The sequence below is a fragment of the Mauremys mutica genome, chromosome 4, assembly GCF_020497125.1.
Source record: "Mauremys mutica isolate MM-2020 ecotype Southern chromosome 4, ASM2049712v1, whole genome shotgun sequence".
Lineage (NCBI taxonomy): Eukaryota > Metazoa > Chordata > Testudines > Geoemydidae > Mauremys > Mauremys mutica.
Genome location: NC_059075.1, coordinates 20587123 through 20607971, shown reverse-complemented (window position 1 = coordinate 20607971; position 20849 = coordinate 20587123). Strand labels below are relative to the sequence as shown.

At 42.1% G+C, this 20849-nt stretch overlaps 1 protein-coding gene across 6 annotated transcripts in view; it reads left to right on the top strand.

Annotated features, from left to right (window-relative positions):
• TRMT61A (tRNA methyltransferase 61A) overlaps positions 1-19856 on the top strand; it is a 31060-nt gene extending 11204 nt beyond the window's left edge. For all 6 annotated transcript variants that reach the window (XM_045013810.1, XM_045013809.1, XM_045013808.1 and 3 more), the window contains exons 3-4: positions 7685-7951; positions 18421-19856. In XM_045013810.1, the coding sequence (XP_044869745.1) occupies positions 7685-7951; positions 18421-18749 (596 nt within the window). In that variant the 3' untranslated portion in view covers positions 18750-19856. The remainder of the gene's footprint in view (positions 1-7684; positions 7952-18420) is intronic.
• The last annotated feature ends 993 nt before the right edge of the window (positions 19857-20849 follow it).

Sequence of the window (20849 nt, the reverse complement as noted above, 5' to 3'; positions counted from 1 at the left end):
TTTGGCAGAAGGTGACTTCCTGTGGGAATCTGACTTTCTCTTCTCTAAAAAGGAAACCCCAGTCTTCATGTTCCCCATCCTGTCTGCTCGTGACGCCAGCCTTGATACCTTCTTCACCACTTTCTCCCACTTCCTTCCCGTATGACTAGGGCCCTACCAAATTCACAGCTGTGAAAAATGGGTCACGAACCATGAAATCTGGTCTCCTCCCATGAAATCTGGGTTTTTCGTGCTTTTACCCTATACTATACAGATTTCACGGGGGAGATCAGCGTTTCTCAAATTGGGGGTTCTGACCCAAAAGGGAGTTGCAGGGGGGTGGCCCTTACTTCTGCACTGCCTTCAGAGCTGGGTGGCCAGAGAGTGGTGGCCTCTGACCAAGGGTCCAGCTCTGAAGGCAGCAGAGCAGAAGTAAGGATGGCAATACCACACCATGTCATCCTTACTTCTGTGGTGCTGCTGGTGGTGGCTCTGCCTTCAGAGCTGGGCTCCCAGCCAGCAGCCGCTGCTCTCTAGCTGCCCAGCTCTGCCACTGCCAGAAGCAGTGCACCTCCCTCCCCCATAACCTTGAGACCCCCCGCCCCAAAAAAAACCCGTCCTTTTTGGGTCAGGACCCATACAATTATAACACTGTGAAATTTCAGATTTAAATTGCTGAAATCATGACATTTACAATTTTTTAAAAATCCTATGACTGTGAAATTGACCAAAATGGACTGTGAATTTGGTAGGGCCCAACATATGACCTTATGCATGGGATTGCACTTTCTAAACCTGTTCACCAAGCAATAACCCTCTCCTCATTCATCTCCCTTCCTAAAAACCCACATCAGTTGTGTCCTCCATGAGAGCAGAGAGAGTGTGGGAGAGAGCTATTCTTCTCTAAAGGAACCCTCTGAGATGCGTGTTTACCTTACGGAAGTAACTGAGACTGTATTATTGTAACCTCTCTCTCCTTCCCCCTCTTTTTGTTTTGTATTATCCCCACTGCATGTGTTGTGCCTGACTTTGGACAGTAAGCTTTCTAGGACAGGAACTGTGGCTTGAATTATTAAGTCCATAGCATGCCTTTGGGTATTGAAAATTATGAATAATAATTCTCCTGTTCCCTGCATTTATTGTGCTTATTCTTGTTTTCCTGCCTCTTGGCAAACATTAATCTGTAGAGACATTAGTACTGCCTAGAGACTATTTCTTTCCTGCCCTTTGAGGCTCCATCAGTTCCCACTGCTGACTGATGGCCTGCCACTACCTTATTATTATTTGGTAGCTTTGAGAGTTGTAGCTAGGAGACAGACAAATGTGACTGCACTTTCGTTATTTTATTGTATTTACTGTGCCCAAAAGTATGATACATGTGGCCAAATCTTGCAGTCAGCACCACAGTTTTTCTGATAGCTTGTTTGATATTATACTGACATGGTATTTTATAATGCTTTTTATATTTTTAACTTTTCTTACCTTGGAGCAATCTGAGATTGCCTGTGGGTTTGTGAGCTTCTCTAACCTTAACCCGTGAATTACTGGGATGACAGTGTAGATTGCAGATCTGAGTATATTTGACTGATACAGCCCCACACATCTGTATTTTTAAAAATTAAATGTTTTGTTTATTTAAAAAAAAAAAAGCAGAATCCGATGATTAGAGACTCTGGGGAAGATCCTATGCACATAGGTGCTGCTGGAACTAGAATTGCAGGGGTTGCTGCCGCACCACCTGGCTGGAAGTGGTTTCCATTATATGCAGGGTTTACAATTTGCTTCAATGGCTCTCAGCACTCCCACTATACAAATTGTTCCAGCACCCCTGCCTGTGCACATGGTCTGTGGCAACGAAAGCTAATACAACTCAAAATCTGGCTTCCTACATACAAGAGTTGGTTGGTTTCCAGGTTGTCATATTTAAATATCCTTTGCAAGGTGAAAACCAAGCTAACGTGATTTAGAAATGGTTAGCAATCACTTGTTTTCAATGAGTTGTCAGGTAACATAACGTTGGAGTGTCTGGTGATGGTGCAGCCAAGTGAGCGTGTCTTCGGACAGCAGTGTGATGTGTGTCTACATAGTTTTGAAATATCATAAACTATTTTTGTAAGGGACCAAATACACCCTTCTGCCACAGGTGGGAAACAAAATAAACATGCAAACCAAGTCTACGTCTACACTACCGCAGTAAGTCAACCTATGCTATGCAACTCCAGCTACATGAATAACGTAGCTGAAGTCAATGTACCTTAGATCGAGTTACCGCAGGGTCTACACCATGGGGGCTGAAAATCTCCCATCGACTTACCTTACTCTTCTCGTCGTGGGTAAAGTACAGGGGTCAGCTGGAGAGCGATCTGCAGTCCAATTTGGCAGGTCTTTACTAGACCCACTAAATCAACCACTGGTGGATCAATCTCAGAGCATGTAGACCTGCCCCTAGAGGGCTGGGGTCTGTGCAGAGATTTTGCTCTGAAAATCTTATTATTGCAATAAGGAGAGAGTGAAAAGAACAGTTATGCCTGAACAGCAAATAAGGTCGGTGTGGTTATTTAATAACTAATTTGCTGCGTTTCCTACACAGAGAGGGCAGCAGTTGAAAGATGCAGAAATGCTGCATGGTGTATTTTGGCACAAGTCCTTCTAGCCATGGAAGGCTGAACCATTGCTGTGCCCTGCAGCAGGGGAGGCTGGGAGTAGCACCAATGTAGCTCCCCAGAGCTTGAGGCTCATCAGAGGCGAAGAAGGGATTATGAGTGAGCTGGCGGAGCATGGCCCATTGGTCTGCAGAGTCACTAGCCAGAAAGCCTGTGAAGTTTGGGCACAGGAGCTTAATCCCTGCCTCCGGTTCCTTGATCCTTAGGTTGGTCCCCCTCATACAATATCTGTAGCTGGGGTTATGAGTTTCGCCCACAGTGAGAGAGATCCGTAACAGGACTCTGCCTGATGCCAGTATGTGCGCACACTGCAGTAATGTAACTCTGTGGCTGAACTTTTAAATCATAAAATATTTAGTCAATAGAGAGAAACATCAGGTTTGCAAGGCTCATTAATAATGACCATAGGCTTAGCCTGGACCTGCAGCAGCTTGAGTGGGATTCACAGATGGTATTTTGTATGCATACCTGATTTCTAAAGCAGTAGCTACAATTAGAACAGCTTTTTAATGAGGGTAAAGTAACCTAGATTTTGCAGTCTTTGTACTCCTGATACATACGTGGTAATGTGCTGTAGCCAAATGGCCATTGTTCTCTGCTAGAGAGCTAACTTAATTTTTAAGACCATTTATAATACAACCTATCCAAAAACTCACACAATTTGGTGTAAAACTTACAAACTGTATTTGTCCCAGAAATTGTTCTGCTTTCAGCACATACCCAGTGTACACCCTTCTGGGACAAATTAGCTGCTACTGTTTGGGAATGAAATCCTATTGAAGTCAAGTGTTCTTCTGATTTTAAATATTCCTGGTGTTGAGGGGGTATTTTTTGGGGTTGGGGGATATTATTTTGGAGACGTTGTGCTATGATACTATCACATTGCAATAATTTGTGCAATAGATCGCAGCAATTCAGTGCCCCCCTGCATTGTGCTGCTTGCTTAAATGGTCCTGTATCCCAGGGACAGCAGCCTGAGCTGATTAGATCCAGTTTCCTGCTCCTAGCAAAAGGCCACTTTGGAGTGCTGCTGTTTGAAACCATTGTAGGCAGCATTTTGCTGAGTTCTACTCTTCAGTTGCTGATTAGAGGGACGCAGGAAGAAATTGAAGAACAAATTGAGGAAACGAGAGGAGGAAACTATCAAGGAATGTTACTGTTACAGATCAGTAGCTGAGGAGGAAATAACCTTTTGAAGTAAAACCTATTCTTCCCCTTGCACTACACCAGAGAAATGTACAATTAATGCCCTGCATGCTGAAGAAACTGCAGATTGGGTAGCGGTGGCTGTGTTTGATTACCCTGTGGACAGATGCTGAATGCAGTGAACTGCTGTGAATGCAGGGCGGGAGAGAAAATGCTAATCTGTGAAGGGCCCTATTCTGTGTGGTGCTGAGTGCCCTGAACTCCGACTGAAGTCAGAGCGCGGTGGGCACTCAGCTCTTCACAGGATTGGGTCCATAATGTTCACTCCCCCTTTAGGAAAGCTAATTTCTACAAGGTTTTGTGACTCATAAACACTTTGTTCTCATAACAATGGGAAACCGAGAATGTTGGTAGGAAGGGCTGCCTGTGAGCATCTTTAGAGATGAGAGAGCGTTGATGACATTAGTATAATAGAATTGTGGTTACATGTATTCTTCTTCTTATGCTCATAGTACTCAAGTGATGACAGAGTGATTCCTGGTAACTTCACTTAAGGAATTGCCCTGTTCAGAATATGCACCTGCAAATGCCTCCCTTTAAATTCAACATCTGACATCCTGGTTTTTTTTTTTTCTGGTCTTGGCTTGGAGCATTTGTGGGGGATTCGAGAAAGGAGAAAAACAACATCTTCTGTGGTGGTTTAAGAGCAGATTTAAAAAGAAGATCATTAAAAATGTAAAAGAATATGAAGAAGGAAACGAGATACACACAAGCTGCCTCCCTTTCTGCTTATGTCACAGCTGTGCTGACAGTCCTTCTGTTTGCTTCTTTAGATAAATTGGGGATAGATCCAGAGAAGGTGCAACATTAGCCAGTTGGAAGGTAAAATAATTACATTCCCAGGGGCTGCAACAGTTTTGTCACACAATCTAGCCTTCTGGCAAGAGACATTAGGACAGGATTTCAGTCCCTTTAGCATCTCATGATCAATAGCTCACTGCTATTGTCCTCAAAATCAATCAGAAGATAGTATTACACTGCTGTGCACATATGTTAGTGAGTTCTAACAGTATCCTGCTTACCATATCAGAATCCATTTTAAGAGGTGGGAATGCTTGTGTGTACATCTACAACTCATAGATAAAATACCTGTGTACTGTTTCTTGGGTGCACATGTTAATTGGCTCTTGCCTGGTGTGTTTTTAATATTGACATGGATGTGCTAATTTTTTCTTTGAATAAGTGTCTGCAGGGAAGAACTTCAGGCACCAGACACTTTCCTTGGGGTGCAGTGTGACTTAACGGCTAGAGTACTGAATTGGGACTCAAGAGACCTGTGTTCTGTTCCTGGCTCTGCTGCTGACCTGCAGGGTGACCTCAGGCAAATCACTTCCTCTTTGCCTCAGTTTTGCCATCTGTAAAATGGGTATAATGATACCACCTTTTTGTAAAGTGCTTTGAGATCTACTAACAAAAAGTGCTATATAAGAACTAAGTATTATTATTCCCTTGGCAGTGGCCTGGGTCTGTATCAGAATGCCAGGGAACACCCATTCCTTCTCTCCTTGCCTCACCCCCTTATCACAACCACCAGGATTGGGACAGGGGTTGCGCAGTGATGCTCCTTAAGCCTGTTGGTAGAGCTCTATGTCACAGTGCAGAAACCTGGGGCTAGATTCCTTGCTGGCATAAACAGGGATGCAGCTTTGAACCTGCAATGGAGTTGCTTACTCTAGTGATGAATATGGCCCCTGGGCTCTACATTTAAAGTCCTAATGTCTCACTTTCTGGACCAGTCAAGAAAGTGTAATACCACCACAATATTCCCACCCCTCTCTGGCCAGGGAGCAAGAGCCCTGGACCAACCATTCAACTCTGGTTTGCTGCATGGCAGTCAAAAATTACTCCCATTAGGCGGCTGGGCTGGGTATGAATTTTCTTTAATTTCTGCGGGATAAATGTGTTCTGATTACAGGGCTACAAATCAAAGTACAACTTGGAATACTGTGCTCTTGTCAAATTAAAATGAAAAAACAAGTTTGAGGTGGTTGGTTTTTTGTTTTGTTTTTTAAATTAAAATTTAGGTGGGTAGTCTGTAGAGTGAAGAGGTTTAGTAGTTTTGGGTTGTTTTTATTAAAGCATTGCTGATTAGTCATTCATCTGTTTATTTAAGAGGGCAGAGAGTCATTTTTTTAAAACCTTCCCTAAATCAGTAAGGCACAAAATCCTATGGTTTATTGATATAGACCCCAGTTCAGCATAGTACTCAAGCCCGTACCTAACTCCAAGCGTGTGGGTAGTCCTATTTCACTTCACTGAGATTATTCACATGCTTAAAGTCAGGCATGTACTTCTGTACCTAGCTCAATCAGGGTCTTGTAAGTCACTATACTGCAAGGTGCCGAGGACCCTTGACTTCAGTGGGAATTGAGGACGCACAGCACCTCACAGGGATTTGGCCTATAGCACATTGAGAATACGTAGCACTGAATACTAAGAAGGAATGACAGTAAGTGATAGCGTTTTTGTCCCAAAGGGCTTTGCTCGTATGGACACAAATAGGGCTTTCAGATATTGATACTTGTCAGCAAAATTTCACCTTTTGTTTTAATCAAGTCTTAAGTGAGATTTAAAAATTTGTTCTTGATTTTTTTTTTATTTTCTCTAAAAAAGAAGGGTTGGATAATGGTTGGAGAACCTGTGATTCATGTGCCTGTAGTATTTGTTTTATTTACCCATTTATTCCAGTATCTCCCATCACAGTTATAGATTGGTGCTTTCCATACAATCTAGTTTTCTTTCTCAACTTACTTGTTGGCTCAACAAGTGATTTGGGGTCTCCTGGGGAAATTGCCTTCTGTAAACAATGAACCAGAAAGATGGGGGGGAAATTCATAAAGAAAAGGTTAAAGGGAAATATTCAAGTCCCACGTGGGTTTTGATCAGTGTTCATAGAATCTAAACATCTGATCCATCTTCCCGCTACCATAAGGCTGTGTGCTGTTGTACATTTTACTAATTGATTTATTCATTCTAGTTTTTAAAATATTCCAAGAATTTGGGCTTATGCATAGGGCCTGCCAAATTCATGATCCACTTTGGTCAATTTCATGGTTATAGGATTAAAAAAATCATAAATTGTATTATTTCAGCGATATACATCTGAAATGTCATGGTGTTGTAAGTGTAGGGGTCCTGACCCCAAAAGGAGTTCGGGGGGGAGGAGTGTCACAAGGTTATTGTAGGGAGGTTGCAGTATTGCTACCCTTACTGCGGTGGTGCAGCCTTCAGAGCTGGGCAGCTGGAGAGCAGCAGCTGCTGGCCAGGAGCCCAGCTGTGAAGGCAGAGCCACCAGCAGCAGCAGTGCAGAAGTAAGGACGGCATGATATGGTATTGCCACCCTTCCTTCTGCGCTGCTGCCTGCAGAGCTGGGTCCTCAGTCAGCAGCCGCCACTCTCTGAAGGCAGCAGCGCAGAAGTAAGGGTGTAATACCACACCATGCCGTCCTTACTTCGGTGCTGCTGCTGTTGCCAGTGGCTCTGCCTTCAGAGCTGGGTGTCCAGCCAACCACTGCGGCTCTCTAGCCATCCAGCTCTGAAAGCAGCACAGAAGTAAGGGTGGCAATACCACAACACCCCTAAAATAGCCTTGTGAACCCCCTGCAACTCCCTTTTGGGTCAGAACCCCCAATCTGGGGAACGTTTTCTCCCCCCCCATCTGTATAGTATAGGGTAAAAGCACACAAAAGACCAGACTTCATGGTCCATGACGTGTTTTTCACAGCTGTGAATTTGGTAGGGTCCTATTTATGCTGATTCCCTCAGAAGACAGTTCCACAGTCACTTAGAGCTTCATGTCAAGAAGTGTTTCAGAACTGTTGGGTTTTTTTTGTTTAGGTACCGGAAGTGGTTCCCTTTCTCATGCCATCATCAGGACAGTGGCTCCAACAGGGCATCTGTACACAGTGGAGTTCCACCAACAGAGGGCAGAGAAAGCGAAGGAGGAGTTCCAAGAGCATAAAGTAGAACACCTGGTTACAGTGAAGAATCAGGATGTCTGTAAAAACGGGTTTGGGGTCTCGAATGTTGCAGATGCAGTGTTCCTAGACATTCCGTCACCGTGGGAAGCTATAGGACATGCAAAATCAGCATTAAAAATTGAAGGTATCTTCTCTTCTGTACATCGATCTGTGTTTGCGTGGGTGTGGGTGCATGGTTTCTGTCTTTGAGCCTACATGTTAGGGGTATCCCCATTCTGTTGTGTGATCTCCATTCTGGTGTCTTTTTCTCAGACTACAAAAAAGTCTTCACATTTACAGAGAGAGACTTAGCAGAAGAAAAACAACTTTCTCCCACAGGTTTCTGTGACAGCTGCTGCAGTTGTCATGTGCCACATATAAAAAGCTTTTGAACCTCTGTCAAGCATATTTTAACAGCTCCAAAAGTGTGTGGGAAGAACTAGTAACATAACTGACGAAAGCAAATCTCTGACATTTCACTGGAAAGATGTGTGTGTAATAGATCTTAAACAACACTTCCAGTTAATCATTGCAGGTTTTGGGTAGGAGAGATTCGATAAACACCACGTATATAATCCCTGGAGAGAAGTGGTTTTACTTAAGCACACTCACTTTGCTTCGTCCACCTTTAAAGTTGGTGGGAATTTTGTCATTAACTTCAATGAGAGTGAGACTCTAAGACTTTTCTTCATGGGAAAGTTTTACCTGTTACACTGGTACAGTTATACTGATATAAGCCCTTGCATGAACACTCTTCTTCTGTTTTAAGCAACATAACTTAAGCTGAATAAAGCCACTGTTATACTGGACTAAGTGTGTTATACCAGTCTTTGTTGGTTTACAGCAGCAGTTCTCAACCTGTGAGCCGCTTGTGGCCCAATCTGCACACAGCTGCAGCCCATGTGACATCCTCAGGGCCATACAAGTAGGGTGTGTATATATAGTGTGTGGTTGTGGCCCACATAACAGATAGAGAGCTGCATGTGCGGCCCACAGTGGCAAATAGGTTGAGAACCACTGATTTACAGTCACACCTTAGCTTCTAACAAAAAAAAAAAATGTTCCTGCAGGGCTGCCCGGGGGGGCAATTTGCCCCGGGCCCCACTGGGGCCCCCACAAGAATATAGTATTCTATAGTATTGCAACTTTTTTTTTATGGAAGGGGCACCCAAAATTGCTTTACCCCAGGCCCCCTAAATCCTCTGGGCAGCCCTGTGTTCCTGTGTAAACAAGGCCTTGGATGAGTTGTGACATCCTTACCAAATACTCTAGTTTAGCCACAAAGAGAGTTCTCTTAATCAAGAGGCTGTTCCTGCACGATGCAGAGCACCCCTTGCTAGAGCCCTGATTCAGCAAGGGACTTAGTTGATCACATGCTGAAGTCCATTTCTGTTCATTAAGGCACGGAAGATTGTGCCTAATTTTAAGTACATTCTTAGGTCACATTTAAGACAAGGGACTTTAGCATATGCTTAAAGCTCAGCATGTGTTAAGAACCTGGCTGAATCAGGGCCTATGTGTGGAGTTCCCTTGGCTGCCACTGAAAAATTTCTAACACTTTGCCAGAAGCAACATACACTTTAAAATGACAAACAAACAAAAATCCCACAATAAATGGTCTGTGCTTGCAAGGGTTACAGCTGCATTCATAGCTCCTTCCAGTGTCTGCTGAGAGAGAAACTAATTCATACTGCGCTGTGTAATGCCCTTCCCATGCTCAAATTATCTAATCCAGTGAGCGTCATGCTCAGCTGACTCCTCGGTTCAGATGAAGGAGCTGCATTGCACAGTACAACTTGAATTATTTAGCCAGTATATGTTGAGACTGCTAAGTAGCCATGCTTGAGCCTTTCTAGGCTTAGAATCCTTGGAACATTCCAGTGGTTGAGATCCTGGAAAGCTGATTTATTTATGTAGATCTGGAGCTGTACCTTACTGTGTGCTGTAATGTAGCGTCCACTTCCCCAGTGCAAAGTAGAACAAATGTCACATGGTTGCTTATAGGTTGCCCTGTATTACACAGCAGTAGAAAGGCAAAATTGTCAATCACCTTTTGTAGTTAGGATCATTGTAAACAAACCACAGTACCTGAGAACTGACAGTGCTCTAAAGGTACATCTATATGGCACAGTAAGCCTGGATCAGTGGCATCTGGGCTTGTGGACTCGGTGTTTCTAAGCCCGCACTTGAGTGTCCAGACTGCATTGTAAACTTGGGTTTACAGTTATTGGATCTGGGTTTCACAGCCATGCTAATGTTTGCATACTGCATTACGCAGACCTTCTGACTTGGGTCTGTAGCTTGTGCTTCGTCCACTCTGGCAGGGCGTGGACTTGAGGCACAGCAGTACTTAGGCTCTGACACCCCTTCTCTGCCCCCCTTCCCCCCCCCCCCCCAAAAAAAAAGTTCTAGGAGCCAGGTCCCGAGTGCTTGCTGACCTGAGTCAGGCTGATTCCTGTGTGGACGGAATGGGGGCTTGGACTCAAACCTGAGTCAGAGCCCAGGCTTAGCGTGCAGTGTAGACATACCCTGACTCATCATTTGGGTTTTGTGCTAGCTTGTTGTGCTGAAGACTGATTTATGCTGCAATATGAAGTAGCTTTTCCATTATCAGTGATGAAAATCTATTCCTTTTGTGGGTATAGTATAACTAGAAACAATGCTGATCGTTTATATATTTTGGAAAACTAAAAAGTGCTAGCAAGGTGACTTAAAACCCCCAACAGAATATTTGAATGTGCCTTTTGTTTGGCTGATTTCACATAATCAAAAGCTATTCTGCAGTGGGAATACTGAGTACACTTAGAGTCTTTATTCACCTAAACTCTTAGTGATGAGTTGAGTGGTAATTATCATTGGAGAAGCGTTCCCACACATCCCTCCCTATGTGCAGTCACATATAAGCTATTCATACAGGAGATTTTATTCTAAGTAAGATGGCCACAATGCATAATACAAAAATTACTACATTGCTGTTGGATAGTAGTCATTTTATTTCTTAAAGTCTTAAGGACATATGCTTAAAATTAAGACTGGAATAAGCAGATTCAACGTACACCATTCTCTTGTCTCTTCCTTAAAAAACAAAACACAACAAAAACAGTATTTGTAATAAAAATATCACCTAGGAGGATATTAAGAGCTAACTTTTAGAGTACATGGTCAACAAAGCCTTAAGATAAGTATTTATTTTTCCTCCTCTACTCAGTCCCAAGCTCTAAATAGCTGTAGTTTATTATTTTCATAGGCTGAAGTTTAATAGCCATGTTCAAAGAATACATTTATTACTCATGTTCCTGCCTCAGATTGTCCTGGCCTCCCATTTAAAGCATTGTTAAATTGTAGAGAGTTCGGAGACTAAAATGGCCAGTGGGTTTGTGGCTCGAAGGCCCTTATTTGTTGTTAATTACCAGTATGTGCTCTGTGCCCATTCAGACTCCTCTGCACCTTAGCTGCATCCCTCTCTGCTGATTTCACTTTTCATACTTTCAGCAAAAAACCTTTCCTTCCAATATCTCAATGACTCGGCAGTGCGTCACTGCCTGTCTTGCTTCCATTCCCAGACCTATGCTCTTTCCTCGGCAGCATCTGCTGATTGATGTTTTTTCACAGTACTGGCTGCTTTTCACAGTGTCTGACCTTGATTTTTGGCTAAGATCTTATTAACCCCTTCAGGCTGAATCAAAAAAATAAAGCTAGAAATCTGTCACTACAGCTCCATAATTTAACAAAAATAACCTGTGTATAGTTCCTAGATATTCTGGAACTCGTTACTTACAGAAATCTCACAGCTGAATAGTGTTGAACAAAAGCTTTCTAATATTAATTTCCCAACCTCCTTTCCCTCCATCATAAATGTTATCCAATGCTTTCAAGGCTGCAGAAGACTAGGCAGAAGCTTGCTTCTATAATTGTGTTCATGCAGGCTTTTAAATTTTCTTGTAACGATGCGGCTGAAGTACAGCTGTTTGTTCAGTGGGTTTTACTCAAGACCCTTGTCTTATAAACCAATTTTTGGTGCTGCTTAGATCAACAGTCTGCATATTGAACTTATAGAAACAATCCCTTGTTTTGTGTGTGTGTAGCGTTAACCCTTTTATCCAGACTTCCCGCTTCAACTTAAGTGTCGTACACCCATTAATTAAAAGAGAGAAACTTGCACAGTTACTCAAGATATCAACTGAGGCAGATGACACAGTGTTGGCAGGTTGGCCTATTGTGGTGGTTGGCCAGGGAAGATAATTGGTCCACTGAGGTTATGCCTTGTCAGTGAAAGGTTCCTCTAAAAGGCTTCCTCTGAGGGCTTGTGTCTGTTCGTCTACCTACAGTACAGTACAACTCCGCTGCTCTGCACTTATTCAGAGTGGTCTTTCTTTTTCTTCCCAAGAACTTGGTTTTCTTTGTTCAAAATAGGTTTAAAACAGGCCTTTTTGCTCCTATTTTTCCCCAGCACAACAATATAGAATGTTGTGTTGTAATCATTATCTGTTAGGCCTCGTTATTTTCTCAGACAGTGTCTATAAAAATATTACATAATCCCCTTCCCCCCACCCCCAGCCCTGTGAGGAGGGTAAGGAATTATTTGCACTGGGCTAACCTCAGCTTTCAGTTTTAAAAAACCTTCAGTGTACATAGTTTCCACTATGCAAACGGTTTCACTGACTTTCTTTCCTGAGCCTCACAGGTTATTTATGGTCCCCTGCCTATAGCCAGCCAGGGCTGGCCCAGGGAGAAGTGAAAACCATGCCACAGGTTTTTCCCAATTTGGGGGTTGGTGGGGAAGACTCCTGACCAGACTGTGGTGGGGAGAAGAAGTCAGTGACATAAGGACTGATGCTAATAATGGTAGGATTTGCTGCAAGCTCCCTCCCAGCTGATCACCTGCAATTGGGCTGATTCCTCTTCTGACCAGTCATTGTGAACTTGAGTCACAGGGGACTTGTCTACGCTGGTTAACCTCAAGTTAATCACTTGCCAATTACCTAGAGGTCGCTAACAGATTTTTACAGGTTAGTACAGACACTCTTGGCTATTATAAATACTGAAGACCTTGTCACTGTGGTATCTGAGCACCTTGCAGTCTTGAATGGGTTTGTAATCATAGCACCCCTGTGAAGTAGGGAAATGCTGTTATCCCCATTCTACAGATGGGGAACTGAGGTACAGAGCGACTAAAAGACTTGCCCATGGTCAGACAGGGAGCCTGCGGCAAGGCAGGGAATTAAATCTAGCAGGCAGGTGCCCTAAGTGGAAGACCGTCCTCCCCCAGGACACACAATACTCAAACTTTTGGTGACGCTCTTGTTGCCATGTAAGTTTGTTCCAGGATCGACTACAAACATTTGCCCCCTGGAATAAACCTTTGTCGAGTGTCAGAGCTAGCCTTTGTAAATGTGTTTGCTGCCTTGAATTAAATAGCAATCTATTCACTTGAGGTTGAAAAAAAAACCATTATAAACAAAGCCACAGAAGGGAGGTTGTAGCATGAGAGGCCATGTGGTCTAATTGGTCAAGCACAGGATGGAGAACAAGAGTCTCCTTCATTCTACTCCTAGCTGTGACACAGCCTCCTTCTTTGGCCCTGGTCAAGTCCTATAGCCTTCCGGCCTTAGTTACCCCATTTGTAAAACAGGTATTCTACACACTTCACAGGGATGTTGTGACACTTAGTGATTGTAAAGCCCTACATAAGTGCTGAGATTCAGCAGACACCACATACAGCCCCCGACTAGGTAGGAGCCTCACAGCAGTGCCAGTCCCACAGCTGTGGACATTTCTTAAGACACAAGTAACTATGTATGAACCAAAGGCCCAAGCAGTTGAGCTATGCTGCTCCTACAGCAAAAAACAGGGATGGAACAAACCTGAAATACTCCCCACACAACTCCTCAGGCCAGCCTTGCACACCCTGGTGCAATAACAGCTGACTCTTATCCAATGCCTTTTGGGAATGCACCCACCCCCAAAAAATATTGTACATAAAATTCTTGTTAACAGTCTGGCAAATGATTCAGTGAATATTTTCTGAATCAAGAGATCTTTCATTTTCTCTGACAACCGGATCCTCTAGTTTCATTGCATCATTCGCATGTACACTTGCTTAAAGGACATCCTGTCCCCCATTGGAAATGCAATATTTTTAGTGTCCTCCTAGCACGGAGTAAATGCCATAGTGATGCTTTTCTGTGACACTGCTGCCTCGCCCCCACAAACTATTAGTGCCTATTTTTTTCCTGGGATCCTTGTAATTTAACGTTCTTATTGTGACACTGAAATCCCAAAACACTGTGAATTATGTTCTTTTTTCCTAAGAAAAATAAAATTACATATTGTATCTCCTACATCACAGAATCACTTTCAAAGTTCAGAATAATTGGGCCCCTTCATGTGGAACTTAATGGTGCTTTGCTAACTCCAGATTCTCTGCTCATAGTCTTTCAGAACACACCAGTGACAAATTAACCTAGCAGAGCACCTATATCTAGAAGAGAGAACTAGCAAAAGCAAGAGTGCATAATTTGTGTTTATATTATGTATCCTTTGGAACATTAAGAGTGCATTAGAATTCTTGTGAAAGGGAGGGCATTGCCAGCTTTTCTTTTTTAACTGGGGTCATATCTAGAAGTACCAGCTCAGTTTTTAGCTAAGCAAAATTCCTCTTGACTGCAAGAAGATGTTCATCATTGCTCAGGCAAATAATCAAGAGTCAAATTCTGCTCTGCTCTGCTCTACACCAGTGTAAATTTGGAATTACTCTTGAAGTCAGCAGAGTTATTCTCAGTTTTCACTTAAGTGACCCAGAACAGACATTGGCCCTTACTAAGGATGTCAGGATGTGTCCCTTCATTATTAATTAGATGTCTGTCCTGTGCTTTGAACATACCTGGCACCTGCATAGTGCTTTGTATTATCTCTTACCCCCACCCCCATTTTTGTATCTCTCTCTCTCTCTCTAATCTTTCCAACCTGAGCTTTGACTTCTGTAAACTCTCAATCCCCTACTTATTTATAGTGGCTGCCAGACAATCTATGGGCTCATCCCCAGCCTGCAGCATGGTGAGATTTAACCTCTGCGTTAAACATTTCCAACAAATTCGCTGCCTGTAACATGAAGACGGGGGAGGCGCTTTCATACAGACTCATTATTCTCTTTCCCTCAACTGTAGTACTTGTCAGATTCATTATACATGACTAAACGTACATTTTTAGACAGCGCCTGAGATCAAAAAGCTCACACAGCTTCCCAATGTGAGCAGGATTAATCTCAGATAATTACTTTATCAATTTATGATGACACATAGATCTCATTAAACAAATTTAGTAGCAGTAGATTTTCTCAAAGGAAAGCGCTCAAATGAGCCAAACTCAGTTAAGAAGTTTCAGCTTTTGAGCTGTTTTTACTACTGTTGGGTCCAGTCCACCCCTGGTTGTCCAGAAACAGAGCAGTGCGCATGCAAGCAAATGGGGAGCACGTGTCTTTACTCCATTCATGAAGGACTCCTCAACGTGGCAGAACAAAGCAATGCAACATCCAATCTCTTGAACACTAAATGCCTCTTGCTGTCTAAAGAACAACAGGGCTCGTAAGAACTGTGAATGCTGGAAACTAGATTTACATCTGTGTGACGACTGTAAAGTACCCAGTGTTGCATAGCTGATAATCCAAAGGGTATGACGCACAATGCAACCCACTGTCGGGGAAGTTCAAAACGATCCATCCCCAGCACTTCCATAGCTTGATGTGGCGGGGGAAGCCTTTCGACCTCTGTCCTATCAGCAAGCCTCACAGCCTTTCTGAGGCTGAGCCAGTTTTCAGATGAGCAGTTGTGTCTCAAGCGCCAGTGTTTTCCCTACTCCAGAAATACCACGTCAATCAGAGGTACTCAGTCTTTCATATTGTTTCCCCTCACCCCTCAAATCTCTTATTTGCTTGCAGAATGGTAGCCTGAATCCCTTCCAGCCTTTCACTAACATCAGCTGAACGCCCCCTAAGCAAGTCCAACATCATAAAAATCAAATCTGTCCTGCTGGCTGGTCTGTACAGGAAAAAGTATGTGGGACCCTTCTCCCAACTAGTGGAAGCCTTAAAGCAGGATGCTTGGTAGTTACTGCACTTAGGCTTATTTTTAGGTGTGTTATGGGGTAAACCTTCTATTTAATAACAAGAGGAAACAGGTAATCCAAAATAAGTAGAAAAACTGAAAACAACATACAGGTTCTTATACCGCCTTCATGGCTGTAACATCTGAGCGCCTTCCCATAGTGCATTAAGCAATGTGACCCTTGTTCTGCACTTCCTTCTGCATGTTATCTTAGTTATTTCAAACAAGCTCTTCCTTTACCACCAGGTGGTTTGAACACCCGATTTGTGTAATCCCCCTGCTCTCTGAACAGTCTAGTGTGTGGGCGGTCAGTGTTTGTTTTGCTAATCATCCCCAGATTTGGTATAGACATTCTGTGGTCAGCTAACCACCCCATGAAACAAAAATGCATGTTGTTGTGGTTTCGAGGCTTGATAAGAACTGCCGATGGCCAGTATTGCGACAGCTGTGTGCAGGCTTCGTGCTTTTGCCAAGTAATGCAGATTTGTATATCTAAAGCCATCTTCGGAGTCCAAACAAATCAGCAGAATCTACTTACTATAAATGTAAAGCATTTTTGCTTTGTTGCTTAAACCACCAAAAAAGAAGAGACTGAATGGAGCACTAGCAGAACACTGATTTCTCTGCAACTTCTTTCTCTGAAGACAAAGAGTTTATTGTGAAATGACATTTAACTAAGTTAGACACTTGTTTGGTTTCCTACACAATGAGAATGTAATGTCTTTCTTTACAACATGCATATATCATACTAGCTTTCTAATTATATAACAGAAATTCCCCTATCCCCTCCCAGCTTCTCCTCTATGCAGTAATGTCTACAAAGACTGTAGTAGAAATATGTACTAGTCGCCCTCCTTCTCTTCCCTCCGCGCCCTCCCTCCCAAAAAAAAAAAGCCTGTCGGCTTCAGAGTAATTTTGGTAGCCATGCAGGTTAATCCATATAACGTCTTGTTTCATTGGTACTAGCTGTATGGATGTGCAACTAAATTGCAATCATCAGGCTTGGTGGAATACGCAGTAACCCGAAGTCACTTTTGCAGGTGATCATTTGATTTGTTTTTTTAATTGTGACTTCGGGGAACTGCTTGACAAAAGGCTGCTTTGTTTTGAAGATGTGTGCACGGAAGACTCTATTAGAAGACTAAAATAAAATCCAATCTGAAACCTATTTACTGCAGAATGGATTAATGGTCACGGAAAGAATTCTCCCCCAATCACCATCCAGCACATCATTACTGCACTGTAATTGGGGCATTACAGCAGCACTTGCATTCAAACCTGACACTGTCCTTTTTTAGATCTGTAGCTTTAAAAACAAAAAAAAATGACATAAACCAGTCCTCGTGTGGGACCAGTTTAGCCTCTATTTTTAGAAGGATGCTTTGCTGTCAAATACATGGGTTCTTTAACTGCTTACATAACTGCTTAGGAGGTTTGCCTGGATTAGTAGACCTGGAGCATGAGAGAGTAGTGATGGGAAGGAATGCAAATCAGATCGATATACATTTTCATCTGAAAATATTATAGCTTCAGCTTTTGTGTTCTTCCATCATTCACCTCCCCCGATATAAGTTTTCAGTAAGGGCAGTTGCATCATGGGACATTACATCATGAGTGAGACCACATGACCTGGATTTATGGTAGACAGTGTCTCTATAATTCCTTGATCTGATTTGGCTGTGGCTTTTTAGAGTAAATCTGAATCATTCTATTCCCAGCTCTAAAGGTGACATTGGGGCTAATGAAGGAGGGAGGCTAAAAATACTCAGTAATTAAAAGCAAAAGGCTGGGGGGTGCTTCAATGGGAAGGAAAGTAACAGTATACAATTTAAAGTCTTGTCTGGTGGTGCAAAGGTTTTGATGCATATGCCATGAACTGCCTGATCTAACAATCAGTAAACCCACACAGGGTTGCCTTTTTGAATTTAATATTCAGGAGACATGAGAAGAGCTTGCTTGACTAGAAGGGTGAAGCTTTAATAACACTCCATCTATGGACTAGAGATTACTTTATTCTGTCTACACATACCATCTCTGTCTCAAATAAACACGTGTGTGTGTGTGTGTGTGCTTTTATTATAAAGGCAATGCTGCAATGTGGAGAAGAGTTAAAAACTAACATTCATCTTAGTGCATGAGTCAACTTCAGTTTACTGAATCAGTCCAGAGGTCGTATATGTTGATTCAAAAAAAAAAATTCAGCAGTCTAATGCGATTAGCTCTACAGCTGAACCATGAACTAAAATCATGGACAAGTGTGTATTCCAAAAATGGATTAATCTGTCCTCGTATTTGTACTTATAAAGTGGGCTGAAACAGCTTGTAAAATCGTCACCATTTTTATGTTGACTCTATAAACGGCATAGTTATCTCCTTGGAGATCTTTATTTCTTAGGCATATTAGGTCTTTTAATTATGTCTGTGCACGGTACGAAGAGTTGTGCTGAGAGAATTTGGCGAAGATTAATTAAGTTGTTTTCCTCTCTCCCCCACTGCCTGTCTTATTTTGTAGGTGGACGCATCTGCTCCTTTTCCCCTTGCATTGAACAAGTTCAAAGAACCTGCCTGGCTATGGAAGAACATGGTTTTACTGAGATTAACACGTTGGAAATTCTGCTTCGAGTATACAATGTTAGGACAATTAGCTTGCAAATCCCTGACCTTGGAAAAGCAGCCGAGGATAATTCTAGCACTGGGTTTGACAGCAGCAGCCAATCAAATCAAGGTAGCTTATATGGTATTCTGCAGCAGGGAGCTGCCCAGTTTAAAAGTGGTGTGCCACTCAAGGAAATGGTGGGTCATACTGGATATCTGACCTTTGCTACTAAAAGTCTATTTTAGCATACTTTGGGTTTGTTTGTTTTTTAAGGTCATCCAAACTTTTACTCGTCAGGGAATTCCATATATAGTCAGATCCATTTGGAATATGCTTTGTTTAAATAACACATGAGCACTAACCAGCCCTGCATAGACAGAAAGTTGAAGGTCTGGAACAGCACTCTGTTTCTGCCAGAGAGGAAAAATAAATTAATAGCTAATGGCAATTCATTGGAATTTGCAAAATAAAGCCACTTGCTGATAAGTTTTGTTTAAAATCAGCTGTTTTCTTTTTACTTTTTGGAATCCTTTCTTGATTTCCCCATCAGACTCTGTTTGGGGGGTTTTGTTTGGCTGGTTGGTTTTTGCTTAAGTTATTTAGTATTTATGTCATTCTTTGGATCTTTGGAAAGATCCTCATTGACTCATTTTAGATGCTGAAGTTGTGAGCTCATATAGCAATCACATTGAGCGGTCACAGACCGGGTGTTTCCCTGGAACAGTATTTGGCTGCACAGAAGATTATTTGCCGTATGTTCAAGAACATGGCCTCTCTCTCCCATTCCAAACTGGCATCTAGTAATCAGATAGATTATACTGAAGTCACACAAGCATGGTAGCTGTTGGATCTGGTCCATAAGAATATATTGGGAACATCATTATAGAGGCTTCAGCCATGATGGTTCATTCATACCAAAATCTTATGATAGATCAGCTGCTTTCACTTTTCGTAAGTCAGTTGTGAGAATTTACCGCAAAGTGTTTTAATGTTACCTAAACACTGCTTTGTAAGCAATGTATCTGAGTTCTCTCTTTTTTTTTTTTTAATAAGTGTTATGTTACTTGATCCTGCTGCAACTGAATGATGGAAAAATCACTATGGCAGGATTTCTCTCTTAATAAATTGTAACAGTAATGTAAACTTAGTAAAATCATAAATCTTCCTTAACAGTAATTTACTAGACCACTTATTATTTAGTCTCTTATATAAAGCTGGTTGGCGTAGTTGATCTATTTTGAACATCAGATTAAATTTTGTATTTACGGATTAAAATTATTGTACATATTTCTGAGGCTCTAAATGCCTCTCTCCTTTTTTTTTTAATAAAGTCTCTATTATGTTCTTCTGCTCATTGCTTTCCTGTGTGTTGTATTTTGTGCAAAACAAAATATATTGATTCATGCTGGGCACGTTCTTTTTGTATTGCAAACTGCTGTATGAAAATTTTGAACCCGGTTTCTCCCTGTTCTTGACAAAAATAAACAAAGCTAAGCTTTTAACAAGTCACAGCAGAACACTAATCTGTAATGGTTTAAAGAAAGCTCAACCAACCAGGACAGCACAGATAAACTGTTGAGCAGATTAAAGGCAGAAAGCAATTCTGTTGAATTCAATCTGTTATATAAGAAGTTGTACAGATGTAGCTTTCCTCCTGAAATGATCTGATTCTATTCCCTATGAATGTTAATGGCCTTGGAGGAAGCAGTAGGTGGGTTGCTATACCATTTGTTTAGATATGTAGTTATAGAGTGAGTGTGTGTTTGTTTTTAAACACAGAGCTATTGAAGTAATGCTCAGGACCTAACTTAAACCAGAAAAGACCAGAGAAATGCCAAGTTAATACTGCAAGCCTGTCCTTACCCTACCTTGTTGAGCATAGGTAGTGCTGGGTCTCTGAACAGTGACAAGGTTTACATTCCACGTGTGCTGAAATACCTGGGACTAACAGGGTGAGTTAAGAATGGGATTCTAAGATCTAAATTATTTCTTTGATACAGACATTTTTAATGACTTTACATTTAAGTTAGAACTAAAAAGGAAAAACCAAGTTTCAGTCCCACAAGCAGACTTGAAATGGAAATACTGAAAGCCCTTACAGAGTGACAACCAAGCTTGGCTCTGTTATATCCTGATCCAAAGCCCCTTGAAGTCAACCATAGTCTTGACATTGAGTTCACAGAACATTGATTTGATCCCATATTGAAGAAGAGCAAATACTCTAGTGGAGGAGAATTACCTTCTCTACCCTTAAGGTGCTCTAATGGTAAAAGGCCTTTGTGTTTCAGATACCAACCATATTAACTCTTTGAAAGCCAAGTCCAGCCCCATGTCCCTTCCTGGTG